This window comes from Tursiops truncatus, chromosome 12, assembly GCF_011762595.2.
Source record: "Tursiops truncatus isolate mTurTru1 chromosome 12, mTurTru1.mat.Y, whole genome shotgun sequence".
NCBI lineage: Eukaryota > Metazoa > Chordata > Mammalia > Artiodactyla > Delphinidae > Tursiops > Tursiops truncatus.
In genome coordinates, this window is record NC_047045.1 from 15,216,564 (window position 1) to 15,229,954 (window position 13,391).

General features: G+C 37.8%; 1 protein-coding gene across 7 annotated transcripts in view; it reads left to right on the top strand.

The window, feature by feature from the left end:
• Positions 1-13,391, top strand: part of TTK (TTK protein kinase) — a 47,767-nt gene that overhangs the window by 10,740 nt on the left and 23,636 nt on the right. For 4 of the 7 annotated variants that reach the window (XR_012324708.1, XM_033867468.2, XM_073789377.1 and 1 more), the window contains exons 10-12: positions 312-432; positions 4,771-4,919; positions 12,021-12,157. Coding sequence is in view for 6 of the 7 variants with exons in the window: in XM_033867468.2 (XP_033723359.1) it covers positions 312-432; positions 4,771-4,919; positions 12,021-12,157 (407 nt within the window). In the remaining variant the exon portion in view is untranslated. The remainder of the gene's footprint in view (positions 1-311; positions 433-4,770; positions 4,920-12,020; positions 12,158-13,391) is intronic. The other 3 variants (XM_019929344.3, XM_019929345.3, XM_019929346.3) reach the window with 3 other exon arrangements.

Sequence of the window (13,391 nt, forward strand, 5' to 3'; positions counted from 1 at the left end):
TGTGTTTTATGTTAGATTCAAATTTTCCAACCTCTCGTTTTAAGTGACTAAATTTTACCATTTGATTAATATGTCTATTGAAAGTAAATTGGCCAGTTTTATGGTTGTGGCCATTCCCGTTGCTCTACTCAGTAATTCAAGAAGTTATCTTCCTTGCACGTGAGTCCACGTGCAAGTATAATAGATAATCTTCCTAGCAGTCTTTTCATATAGGCGAGACTTTAGTATACTGAACACTGAGACAGATTAGTACTACTTCCGTTGATGAGACTTTATATAAAATCCAATCAAATCTTATTCTTTTTATGTAGTCTGTTAAAAATATTCGTTCCAAGGAACCTCAGATGTCAGATGAGAAGAGTTCTGAACTTATTACTGATTCAGTAACCCTGAAGAATAAAAGTGAATCAAGCCTTCTAACAAAATTAGAAGGTAAGAGTGACAAAACAGACTACTTCTTTAATTAAGAGAATCACTTTGTACTTGTGAAAGTTGACCGGCCACCTAACAATTGCCATGTAAGACTATGACTGTGTCCCTTTATCTTGTATTTCAGTTAAATTTTATAGATTGTATGAAAAGTATTCAATTCTATAGCAAAGAAAGTTTATTTGCCTAAAAGGTGCATTAAAGGAAGGTTGGAGGGAAAATACCGTGGCACGGAGTTACTGTTCTCAGTTGGCCTGATAAATACTTTCTGGAAAGGACGCAGAGGCTGTATTTCTATGATAATTCTCCCTTTCCTCTTTTGTCAAACATTTGCTTTTCCAATATATGAGTACTGTGGTGCATGTTCTAAGGATATATACATGAATGAGACAGGGTCCCAAGGAGATTGCCCAGCAGTGTGGGACATCTGCTGATAAATATAATGCTGGGTAGAATATAGAGTATCATGAGAACCACATCAATAAAGTGCTATGAGGATTCAGTGCAAGGAGAAATCTGAGGAACTAATTTGGTTTAGGGGAAATAAGGAAATAGTTTGTGGAGGAGAAGAAACGTGAAGCATTGATAGCATTTAAATAGGAAGAAATGGCAGTGATAGAGTATTTCAGATGGAGGGAGTAACATAAGCAAAAGAATAAAATATTCTAGGAACAAAGATGGTCAATTATGCTGAAAACTGTAACACAGGTAGTATAGAAGTGGGAGATAAGACTAGTTAGACTTAGAATGTCGGGCTTAAATTTTTTATTTGTTTAGATGTCAGAGCACCATCAGAGGTTTTTGAATGGGATCATGAATTGGATGACCATTGTCCAGACAAAGTTTGCCAGATTGGGTGTAATGTTTTCTTTTGATTGGACTGAAGAGGAACACTGGGACTTTTCTGGTTTTAGCCCGGAAAGTCCCATGTCACAGGAAAGCCCTCCATCCCTGCAAACTGGGCAGCCATTATTTTGATTGGGAACATCAGCGTCCCTTCGGATCAGCAGGGCATTGTTTCCAGGATCCCCCTCGGCTGCCCAAATCCGCAGTTGCTCAAGTCCCTTCTGTAAATTGATGTGGTATAGTCAGCCCTGTGGAAGCTGCGGGTATGGAGGGCCAACTGTAGATTCCTCTTGCTAGTAATTGGGGGAAACTCATATTCTGTATTTTCATGGCACCTATTACAAACGGATATGATTGAAAAATCATCTTTACCAAAAATTCTTGTTTATAGTACTGACCTGGCACCTAATTTAATGCTTTCATTTCTTTCACACACATTTCCGTCAAGTGTATTCCGAGTGGGGCTGTGGGGTCACAGGATGTTGTATATATACGTCTCGTCGATAGTGCTGGACGGTTTTCCAAAGTGTTGTGTTTCACCAGCACTTATGTTACTCTTGCTCCACATTTTTCCCAATAGTTTTTATTGTTGGTTTTTAATGTTAAACATTCTGATTCTGCTAAGTGATATCTCGCTGTGGTTTTAATGCGCATTTCCCTGATGTCTAACGATGCTGAAGGCCTTTTTGTGTTCATCGGCCATATGGGTATCCTCTTGTGAAGTACTTGTTCAAGCCTCCCCAGTTTTTCCATTGGGTTTCCTTTCTTTCTCGCATTGATGTTAGGAGACATTAATATGATCTAGATACAGCTCCTTTGTTGGGTATATATTTTACAAGTAACTTCTCCTATTATGTGGTGAAGACTTGATGAAATTGTTAATTATCATGCATTTTAATTTATCAGTCTTTTCCTTTGTGGTGAGTGTATTCTGTGACTTTAAACAAATCTTTTCCCCCTTCAAGATCATAAAAATATTTTCATATATTTTATTTAATTTATTTTTTTATAAATTTATTTATTTATTTTTGGCTGCGTTGTGTCTTCGTTGCTGCGGGCGGGCTTTCTCTAGTTGCGGCGAGTGGGGGCTGCTCTCCGTTGCAGTGCGCGGGCTTCTCATTGCGGTGGCTTCTCTTGTTGCAGAGTTTGGGCTCTAGGCGTGCGGGCTTTAGTATTGTGGCGCACGGGCTCCATAGTTGTGGCTCGTGGGCTCTAGAGCACAGGCTCAGTAGTTGAGGCACACGGGCTTAGTTGCTCCGTGGCATGTGTGATCTTCCCGGACCAGGGCTCGAGCCCATGTCCCCTGCGTTGAGCAGGCGGATTCCTAACCACTGAGCCACCAGGGAAGAAGCCCTTTCCATATATTGCAGAAGACATCATTTTTTTTTGTTTGTTTGTTTTTGTTTTTTGCGGTACGCGGGCCTCTAACTGTTGTGGCCTCTCCCGCTGCGGAGCACAGGCTCCGGACGTGCAGGCTCAGCGGCCATGGCTCACGAGCCCAGCCGCTCCGCGGCACGTGGGATCTTCCCGGACCGGGGCACGAACCCGTGTCCCCTGCATCGGCAGGCGGACTCTCAACCACTGCGCCACCAGGGAAGCCCAGAAGACATCATTTTACGTTTCACATTTAGAGTTATATTCTACTTGAATTTAATGTTTGTGTATAGCTAAGATCAAGTGTCTGGATTCATTTTTTTCTTCCCATGTGGATATCCAGTAGATCCAGCAGCATTTATTGAAAAGACCCTTTTTCCCCTCAGTGATTTGTTATAAATTAGGTGAGTCTGTGTTTGATGTCTGGTCTTGAATTCTTCTCTGTTCCATAGTCCTTTGTGTCCTTGTGCTAATACTGACATAATTACTGCAGTTAAGTCTTCATATCTGTCAGCGTAAATTCCACCTTTGTTCTTTGTCAAAGCTATTTTAGTTATTCTAAGCCTTTTGGATTTCCATATAAATATTAGAATCTGTCAGATTTCCTTTTTTTTTTTTTTCCTGTACGCGGGCCTCTCACTGTTGTGGCCTCTCCCGCTGCGGAGCACAGGCTCCGGACGCGCAGGCTCAGCGGCCGTGGCTCACGGGCCCAGCCGCTCCGCGGCACGTGGGATCTTCCCGGACCGGGGCACGAACCCGCGTCCCCTGCATCGGCAGGCGGACTCTCGACCACTGCACCACCAGGGAAGCCCCATTTTTTTTTTTTTTTAAATGGGATTTTGATTGAGATCTAGTGGGACAGGTTGACATCTTAACAGATGAATTTTCTAGTCCACTAACCTGGCATATCCCTTCATTCGTTTAAGTAATCTTTTAAAGATTTTTGAAGAAATACTTTTCTGTGTAGAGATTTTGCTTATCTTTTGCTAGACATGTACTTAGAGATCTGATTTTTTTTTGATATGATAATGAATGGGATCTTTTTTAAAAAAAATACTTATCCTCTACTTTGTTGCTGATATGTAAAAATACAACTGATTTTTAGCTATTTATCATATTTACAGTTACATTGCTAAAGTCACTGAATAATTCTAATATTTTCCTATAAATTCTTTCATGTTGTTTGAAAATAATATAACATTTTTTGCCTTCTAGTCCTTTAACTTTCTTTTCTTTGCTGTATTGCACTTATAACCTCTAGCATAATGGTGAATAGAAGGAATGATAGGTGGCGTTTTTGTTCACTCCTTATTTTAGAGAGCCACTTTCATTATTTTACCCTCACATGATAATTGCCTTAGAGTCTTACAGCTATTCTTTATCAAATATCAAAACAGAGTGAGTTTTGCTTTATATCTAGACGAAAAGTTTTTTTGTGACTGGGTATTGAATTTTATGAAATGCCTTTTCCGCATTTTTGGAGTTGACCACAGACTATTCTCCTCTATTATTATGGCAATTATATTATTGAATTAACTTTCAAGTGTTAAGCAACTTTGCATTTAGGAATAAACACAACTTGGTCATAATTTATTATATATTTTGTATATCAGTTGCAAATATTTTGTTTAGAATTTTTGCATCTGTTATGATAAGGACAGAATATTGACATTCATAAAATAGTCAATGTTATTGTTGAGGCTCTTTTGTTCAGACGCTTAAGAAAGTAAATTACAGGCTAGTTTAAGGTAAAAATTTTGTTAAAAAGCTAGAGGTCTATGAAAAGTGGTGAACTAGCTTCTCTTTATTAGTAAGACATACATGTTTTTAAATTTTTACTTATTTATTTCCTTGTTTTCTGGTAAAGACCAGAAGCATTTAAATTCAGAATGGTCTTTGGTAAAGCTCTAGGTAACAACCTAGGAAGATGGCTGTTTCAGCTTTGAAAAATTAACTTGCTAAAAGCAAATTGTCAGCAGCTGGCTTAAAGTTTTTAGTTTCTTTGTTTTTTAAGAGAAAAATGCTAATGCAGTTTTTTAACATGTTCTATCATTTAGGTTTATTTTGTTATTATCAAATATTCTTGCCTTTTAATGACAATAGCAACAAATACAATTTCAGAAACTAAAGAACATCAAGAACCAAAGGTTCCAGAAAGTAACCAGAAACAATGGCCATCTAAGAGAAAGTCAGAATGTGTAAACCAGAATCCTGCTGCATCTTCAAATCAGTGGCAAATTTCAGAGGTAATCTCAAAAGTTGATACAGAGGTAACTTTCCTTTTCAAGTGTAGCATTGCTATTGTTCATAATGTGATGATCATTTTAAATGTTTTCTTCTTTTATTAAATTCTTGTGTACCATATTTAGTGGAGCAGTTTGCTCAAGTGTGTGTTTTTTTGTTTTTTTGCTTTTAATTCACAAAACAATGATCAGTAATAAAGGTTTAGTTTAGTAAGAATATATGTCAAGCTGAATTCTTTTCTGTTTTCAATAGTATTTTTGGATGCTGGTAGACTGGGGCAGGGGTCAGCAAACTACAGCCTAGGAGCCAAATCTAGTTCCCAGCCTGTCTGTAAACAACATTTTATTGAAACACAGCCATACCCGTTTATTTACTTACAGTCTGTGCTTGCTTTTGAACTGTAACAAACAGCAGAGCTGAGTAACTGCAGCAGAGACCACCTGGCCTGCAAAGCTGAAAATGTTTACTATCTTACCTTTTACAGAAAACAGTATGCAGATGGCTAAACCAGTGCAATGCTGTACCAAGCATTTGACAATTTCCTATTGTCGTCCTCATGGATAAAATAGAAAAATATAGACTAGATAATGTGAATTCATAATAGGTTGAATGATCATTCCCACTGGCTGGGCTCCATTTCAGAAGCAAGGATCTGGTAGAGAGCCATACCTGTATGTAGTCCATGGCCATACTCTTGTCATTATTACTTTTCGGTTGTATTCTAACTCAGCAGTTCTCAAATATTTTGGTCTTGGTGCCTTCTTTTATACTCTTAATCATCGAGGTTCCTAAAGAGCTTTGCGGGAATTCCCTGGCAGTCCAGTTGTTAGGAGTCCGTACTTTCACTGCCAAGGGCCCAGGTTCAATCCCTGGTCGGGGAACTAAGATCCCACAAGCTGCACGACGTGGCCAAAAATGGGGGAAAAAAGAGCTTTGGTTTACGTAGGCTATGTTTATCTGTATTTGCTATATTAGAAAGTAAAGCCAATACATTTTTTAAATATTTACTAATTTATTAAAAATAACAAGAATAAATTTTTTACATGTGAATGTAGATACACTTAAAAATAAGTATTTTGTTTTATTGAGATATAATTGATATACAACATTATATTAGTTTTAGGTGTACAACATAATGATTCGATATTTGTATATTTGTATATACAGTTGACCCTTGTACAACATGGGTTAGAACTGTGTGGGTCCACTTATGCATGGATTTTTTTCAATAAATACGTACTATAGTACTACATGATATTTGGTTGGTTGATTCCGAGAATGTGGAACTGTGGATACATAGCGCCAACTGTAAACTTATATGTGGATTTTTGACTTCATGGGAGGTTGGTGCCCCTAATCTCCCAGTTGTTCAAAGATCAACTCTATTGCAAAATGATCACTACAATAAGTCTAGTTAATATTCTTTACCATACATAGCTACAAATTTTTTTTCTTGTGATGAGAATTTTTAAGGTCTACTCACTTAGCAACTTTCAAATATGCCATTCAGTATTATTAACTATTGTCACCACGTTTTTCATTACATCCCCATGATTTATTTATCTTGTAACTAGAAGTTTGTACCTTTTGATCCTCTTCACCCAGCCCCGCTCCCACCCACCCATCCCCACCCCCAGCAAGCACCAAACTATCTGTGAGCTTGGTGTTTTGTTGTTGTTGGGTTTTTTTTTCCCCATGTAAGATTTTACATGTAAGTGATACTATGCAGTATTCGTTTTTCTCTAGCTATTTCACTTAGTATAATGCCCTCAGGGTCCATTGGTGTTGTCACAAATGGCAAGATTTCATACCTTTTTATGGCTGAATAATATTCCGTTGTGTTTATGTATTGCATTTTCTTTATCCATTCGGCCATCAATGGATATTTAGGTTGTTTCCATTTCTTGGCTATTGTAAATAATGATGCTATGAACATGAGGGTACAGATATCTTTCCAAGTTAGTGTTTTCCTTTTCTTTGGATAAATACCCAGAAGTAGAATTGCTAGGTCATATGGTAGTTCTATTTACATTTTCGCCAACACTGCACAAGACTTCCATTTTCTCCACATCCTTGTCAACACTTCTTATTTCTTCTCTTTTTGATAATAGGCACTCTGACAGGTGTGAGGTGATATCTCATTGTGATTTTGATTTGCATTTCCCTAATGATTAGTGATGTTGAGCATCTTTTCATATATCTGTTGGCTATTTATCTGTATGTCTTCTATGGAAAAATATCTAATCACCTCCACTGTCCATTTATAAGTTGGTTATTTGATTTTTGGTATTGAGTTGTAATGAGTTCCCTGTGGTTTTTTTTTTTTTGGCTGTGTTGGGTCTTTGTTGCTGTGCACAGGCTTTTCTCTAGTTTGCGGCGAGCAGGGGCTACTCTTTGTTGCTGTGTGTGGGCTTCTTATTGCGGTGGCTTCTCTTGTCGCGGAGCACGGGCTCTAGGCGCATGGGCCTCAGTAGTTGTAGCACACAGGCTCTAGAGTGCGGCTCAGTAGTTGTGACGCATGGGCTTAGCTGTTCCATGGCATGTGGGATCTTCCTGGGCCAGGGGTCGAACCCATGTGCCCTGCATTGGCAGGTGGATTCTTAACCACTGTGCTACCAGGGAAGCCCCTCCTTGTGTATTTTGGATATTAACCTCTTATTGGATATGTGGTTTGCAAATATTTTTTCCCATTCCATGGATTGTCTTTTCATTCTGTTGATGGTTTCCTTTGCTGTGCAGAAGCTTTTTAGTTTGATGTAGTCCTACTTATTTATTTTTGCTTTTGTCTTTACCTTAGGTGTCAGATCTAAAAATTCATTGCCAAGACCTGTGTTAAGGAGCTTACCACCTATGTTTTCTTCTAGAATTTTTTTTTTTTTTTTTTTTTGTGGTACGCGGGCCTCTCACTGTTGCGGCCTCTCCCGTTGCGGAGCACAGGCTCCGGACGCGCAGGCTCAGCGGCCATGCCTCACGGGCCCAGCCGCTCCGCGGCATGTGGGATCTTCCCAGACCGGGGCACGAACCCGTGTCCCCTGCATCGGCAGGCGGTCTCTCAACTACTGCGCCACCAGGGAAGCCCTCTTCTAGAATTTTTATATTTTAAGGTCTTATATTCAGGTCTTTAATTCATTTTGAGTTAATTTTTGTGTATGGTATGAGAAAGTAGTCCAGTTTCATTCTTTTGCATGTGGCTGTCCAGTTTTCCCAACACCATTGATCTGTGTGTCTGTTTTTATGACAGTGTCATACTGTCTTGAATACTATAGCTTTGTGATGTGGTTTGAAATCAGAGAGCGTGATACCTCCAGCTTTGTTCTTCTTTCTCAAGGCTGCTTTGTCTATTCATGATCTTTTGCGGTTCCATATGAATTTTAGGGTTGTTCTATTGCTGTGAGAAATGCTATTGGAATTTTGATAGGGATTGCATTGAATCTGTAGATTGCTTTGGGTAGTTATGGTCATTTTAACAATATTCTTCCAATCCATGAACACGGAATATCTTTCCATTTATTTGTGTCTTCAGTTTCTTTCATTGGTGTCTTATAGTTTTCAGTATACAAGTGTTTCACTTACTTGGTTAAATTTGTTCCTAGGTATTTTATTGTTTTTAATGGGATTGTTTCTAACAGGTGTTTTTGGTGGAGTCTTTAGGGCTTTCTGTATATAATATCATGTCTGAAAATAGTAACAGTTTTACCTCTTCCTTTTCAATTTGGATACCTTTTATTTCTGTTTCTTGTCTAATTCCTGTGGCTAGGACTTCCAATACCATGTTAAGTAACAGTGTGAAGAGTGGGCATCCTTGTCTTGTTCCTGATTTTAGAGGAAAGCTTTCACCGTTGAGTATGATGTCTGCTCTGGGCTTGTCATACATGGATTTATTATGTTGAGCTATGTTCCTTCTGAAAAATAAGTATTTTTCAAAACAAAATAATTACAGTGAAGAGAGTGATATTGTTTTACAATTTTTACAATTTCTATAATGGTTGGCTTAACAGAAGACTGGATTTCTTGTATCTACTTTTGCATTCAATCTATTTCACTATAACGTGCCTTCTAGCCTTGGGAAAACTCTAGTTTACATTCATGAAAGAATGAAAGTGAAAAAGGCAAATAATGTCCTAGTATGATTATGAAAATAGTTTTAACCTCTCAGACTCCAGGAAAAGATCTTGGGAACCCCTCTCTTTCTGCTATTTCTAGATCACTCTTTGAGAACTGTTGATCTAAGTAATGGAGTAGGTAACAAATGTTAGATGAGAAGAATCCTGACAGGTTGAACCTTGGACAAACAGCATTTTCTCTTTTTTTCTTTTTAAAACTTGTAAACCGGTAGAATGGTAAAGGGACTTAAAACTATTTATCTGTCATTAGGGAAATGCAAATCAAAACTGCAATGAGACACCATTTCATACACACCAAGGTGGCTATAATTAAAAAGAGACAGTAATAAGTGTTGATGAAGATGTGGATAAATGAACCCTCATACACTGCTGGTGAGAATGTAGAATGGTGCAGTCACTTGAAATGGTATGGTATAGCAGTATAACTTACCTCCACTGCTTCTTCTTGGGTCAAGGCAGAAGAGGACCATTCTGAGACCTAAATAAATGGTGACCACCTTACCAGAGTTATTATGAGGTGCTAGTTGAGAAAATTTACACTTAAGAAAAAAATCTAAATGTGCCTTCTTAAAAGAGATTTCCTACTAGTAATTTTCTGCCTTTTACTCCTGGTTGCACGTGAGGTCTAGTTTTCCTCTGCCTGCTAGTTGCCCTCCAGGTTTGTATCTATATGCTGCTTCATCAACCACCAACTTGCGTTGTTCCGCTATTCATAAAAATTGCTTTGTACGCTTAGTTATTTTATGTTTATTCATGCATTTTTTTATGATCGTATCAATTATAGTGCTCATTATAACATTTAATTCCTAAGAATTTTGGGGGGAAGATATTAAAAAGTAAAACACCTATCATAATTACTAATTGTGCTTAATTTGAAATTAGAATGTCCTGAATTTAAAAAAAAAAATGGTATGGTAGTTCCTCAAAAAGTTACATACAGTTACCATGTGATCCAGCAATTCTACTGCTAGGTATATACTCAAGGGAATTGAAAATATATATCCACACAAAAACTTGTACATGAATGTTCATGGCAACATTATTCATAATTGTAAAAAAGTAGAAATAACACAAATATCTATCACCTGGTGAGTCAATAAGCAAATGTGTTACTCTGATTTTATTATTTCATTTTTTTATTCAATAATAAAAGTAATGAAGTACTGATAAATGCTATAGCATGGATGAACCTTGAAAACATGCTAAATGATGGAAGCCTGTCACAAAAGGCCATATATTTTGTGATCCCTTTTATAAGAAATGTCTAGAATAGGCAAATCCATAGAGACAGAAAGTAAATTAGTGGTTGCCAGAGCCCAGGAGGAGTGGGGAATGAGAGTGACTGCTAATACAGAGCTGCTTCTTAGGATGATGAAAACGTTCTGTAATTAAATAGTGGTGATGATTGCCTACTCTTGTGAATATATTAAAAACCACTGAATAGTACACTTAGGTAAAGAAGAAAAAACTAGGCAGTTTCTTGAGGTTGCTACTTCTGCAGCAGCCCTCAAGTGGAGGCTGTTTTTGTCTCCCATCTCACTTACCTACAAGCTCCCCGAAGCTATGTCCAGACCATTTCTTCTCTTGCCAAAACCCTGTCCTTTTGAGGCGCCTGCCTTCTGGACATGCTCTCCTGTCTTGCTCGTTGCCATCATCTCTGAACATCCTAGTGACTCCCCATCATTCTTTGAAAACATTAGGCTCTGGACCACTTCTTTCAGCTTCAACCCAACATCTATCATCACGTTTTGTTAGCTTCTCACCCCTGTGTATCGCTAGTCCTACACCTGGCCTCCAGATTCATAACTTCTTCCTCCCTCATGCCCATTTTCTTAATGTCACCTTAGCTACCCATTCCTATATTCTCAATTCTGATCTCCAAAATCTCAAATGCAAACATCCCAGTCTATGAGTACAACCATTCCACTTACCTTGCTTAATAATCTTACTATCACAGATTCTTAATACCATCCTGACCACTAATCCAGATATATATATGAGGAAGTCTTAAAGGAAGTGGAAAATTTACCCAGGAAAAGAGATACAGTGGCCATGCTAGCTATCTTCAAAAACTCAAAGGATTGAAATGCAGAAAATAGTATAGATTTATCCACTGTGGATCTCCAGAGCATAATGTGGACCCAGTGGGTTGAAATTATAATATAGAAGCTGATTTAACCTAAATATCTGTGAATACTTGCTAACAGCTAAAGCTGTCCCCAAATTGAAGTAGAGGTAGTGAGCGCTCACTAATAGCGTTCAAGCAAAATGTGGTTTGCAGGAGTTGGCAAGCTTTTTCTGCAAAAGCCTAGTAAGCTTTGCAGGCCAGATGGTCACTGCTGCAACTCTTGAACTCTGTCATTATCTCATGAAAACAGCCACAGACAAGATGTAGGCAAATAGACATTGCTGTGTTCCAATAAAAGTTTATTTACAAAAATAAGCAGCAGGCCAGATTCAGCCAATCTCTACTCTAGAGGATGTTCATTATTGCTTTGGGATTTGTATGAGATAAATTCTACAAGCTCTATGTCTTTTACAAGGGAGAAAGAAGAACACTAGATAGGTATTTGCCATTTCAAATTTTGCTAAATAATTAGTATTTGGTCATTTTCCCTCCAAACATAAAAGTAGGGAATGATTTTACTGATTAAAGAAAGACTAGTTTTCTGAAGCACAGAGTACTTACTTAGATTATAAAAGTTCAATGCTAGTGATAGTAGCCCTAATGGGAGAGGATATTAGATCCTGTTTTGTTAAACAATGCTGTGTACCTTCCCTCTACTTGTAGTCCCTTTGAGGAAAATATAACAGGCTTCAAAATTTAGAGTAAAAGAGCTGTACTAAAAAGTTAGTGAAAGTCTGGAACACATACGTCTACCTATTTGAGCATGCTTTTGTATTTCATATGTTAATTTTCTTTTAGAAGTTATGTTTGTGAAACTGTTGAACAGGTGACTAATTTAAAAACCCAAAATCGTGGTGTTTTTTATTTTGGTCTAGCAGAAACAAACCAGTTTTGAGCAACCTGCCCTTTTGGTTTCAAAGCAGTCGCCACTGATATCAACACCTAAATGGATTGACCCAAAATCTATTTGTAAGACACCCAGCAACAGTGTCTTGGATGATTATATGAGCTGGTAACTACTTTTCTTTGCTTGGTACAATAGAAATACTATGGGCTTCGGGGCCAAATGGATCTGGAGGTGGATCCCGCTCTTTTACTTTAAAGACTTTCCAAATTCATATTATTTTTCTCAGCATCAGTTTTTTTATCTGTAAAAGGGGAGGGGAAGGTGGCTACGATATATTTTTAAGGATTGTAATGAAAGTCTCTGTCATATTGTAATCTGTACCTACTATATATACTCTATACTTTTTATACTTACCTATAGGCAGTACCTTTAAATACTCTCAGTATGCAAAACTTCTTGATAATCATGCATCGCCACACGGATAACTCTCTGTAATTGAGAGAGAGATTTTAAAGGTTAGCATTCTTAGAGCGGGTAAAGTGTGGATACATTACACGGCAAAGGAGGTGTTAACTGGAGCGTGCTGGTCTCTGCTGGTGGTGCAGCTCATATAGTTCTGGTGGTGTTCAAGACCGGAGTGGCGGGCAGTGAGGGATGAGTGAAGAAGTTGGTCGGTGTTGATTGACAGGAAACACAAGGGATATTGAAAAGCAAATCAATGGCATTTCTAAGAAAAGAAAGAAAGGGATGTGGCATATCCTATAACTAGGGGCTATATTTTTAATGTCTTAGAGCATAACGGAAATCCATGATGCCTTTTGCTTTTCATTTTCATAATGTAATCTTTGATCTTAATTAGAACTGGCCTTGGGGTTTTATAACCTAGTCTCTTTCCTACTTAATACAATTTTGCTATATATTACCTAATTTTATTATACTTAGAATATTTTAAAGAATGATAGCTAACTAAACAAGGTATATAGTTATTTCTTGCAAAACTATTTACTGTCAACAAATACTTGTAGAATTCCTTTGTGCCAAGCACCATTCTTGGTGTTGAGAATACAACAGTGGACAAGACAAGCAAAGCACGAACGGGAGCTGAGCTGCTTTATGCTCAAAGGCCAAACTCCTCTGATGTAATTGGCTTTCACATACTTCCAGGAGGCTGTGTAGAACGTTATCGTTAAGAGCACTCATAAAATCTGTGATCAGCCACAGGCTGAGATTTGCCTTGGCTAAATTTTATAAAATAACCCCAACTCTATATTTTAAATGACATCTTATTTATTTTAATAAGGATTTCTTGTCTGGGGACAAAAAATTACTTTCAGAAAGAACTCCCCCAAACTGAAATTTCTGGTGATGGTGTCTCAAGGATAAATAATTCAGATGTACT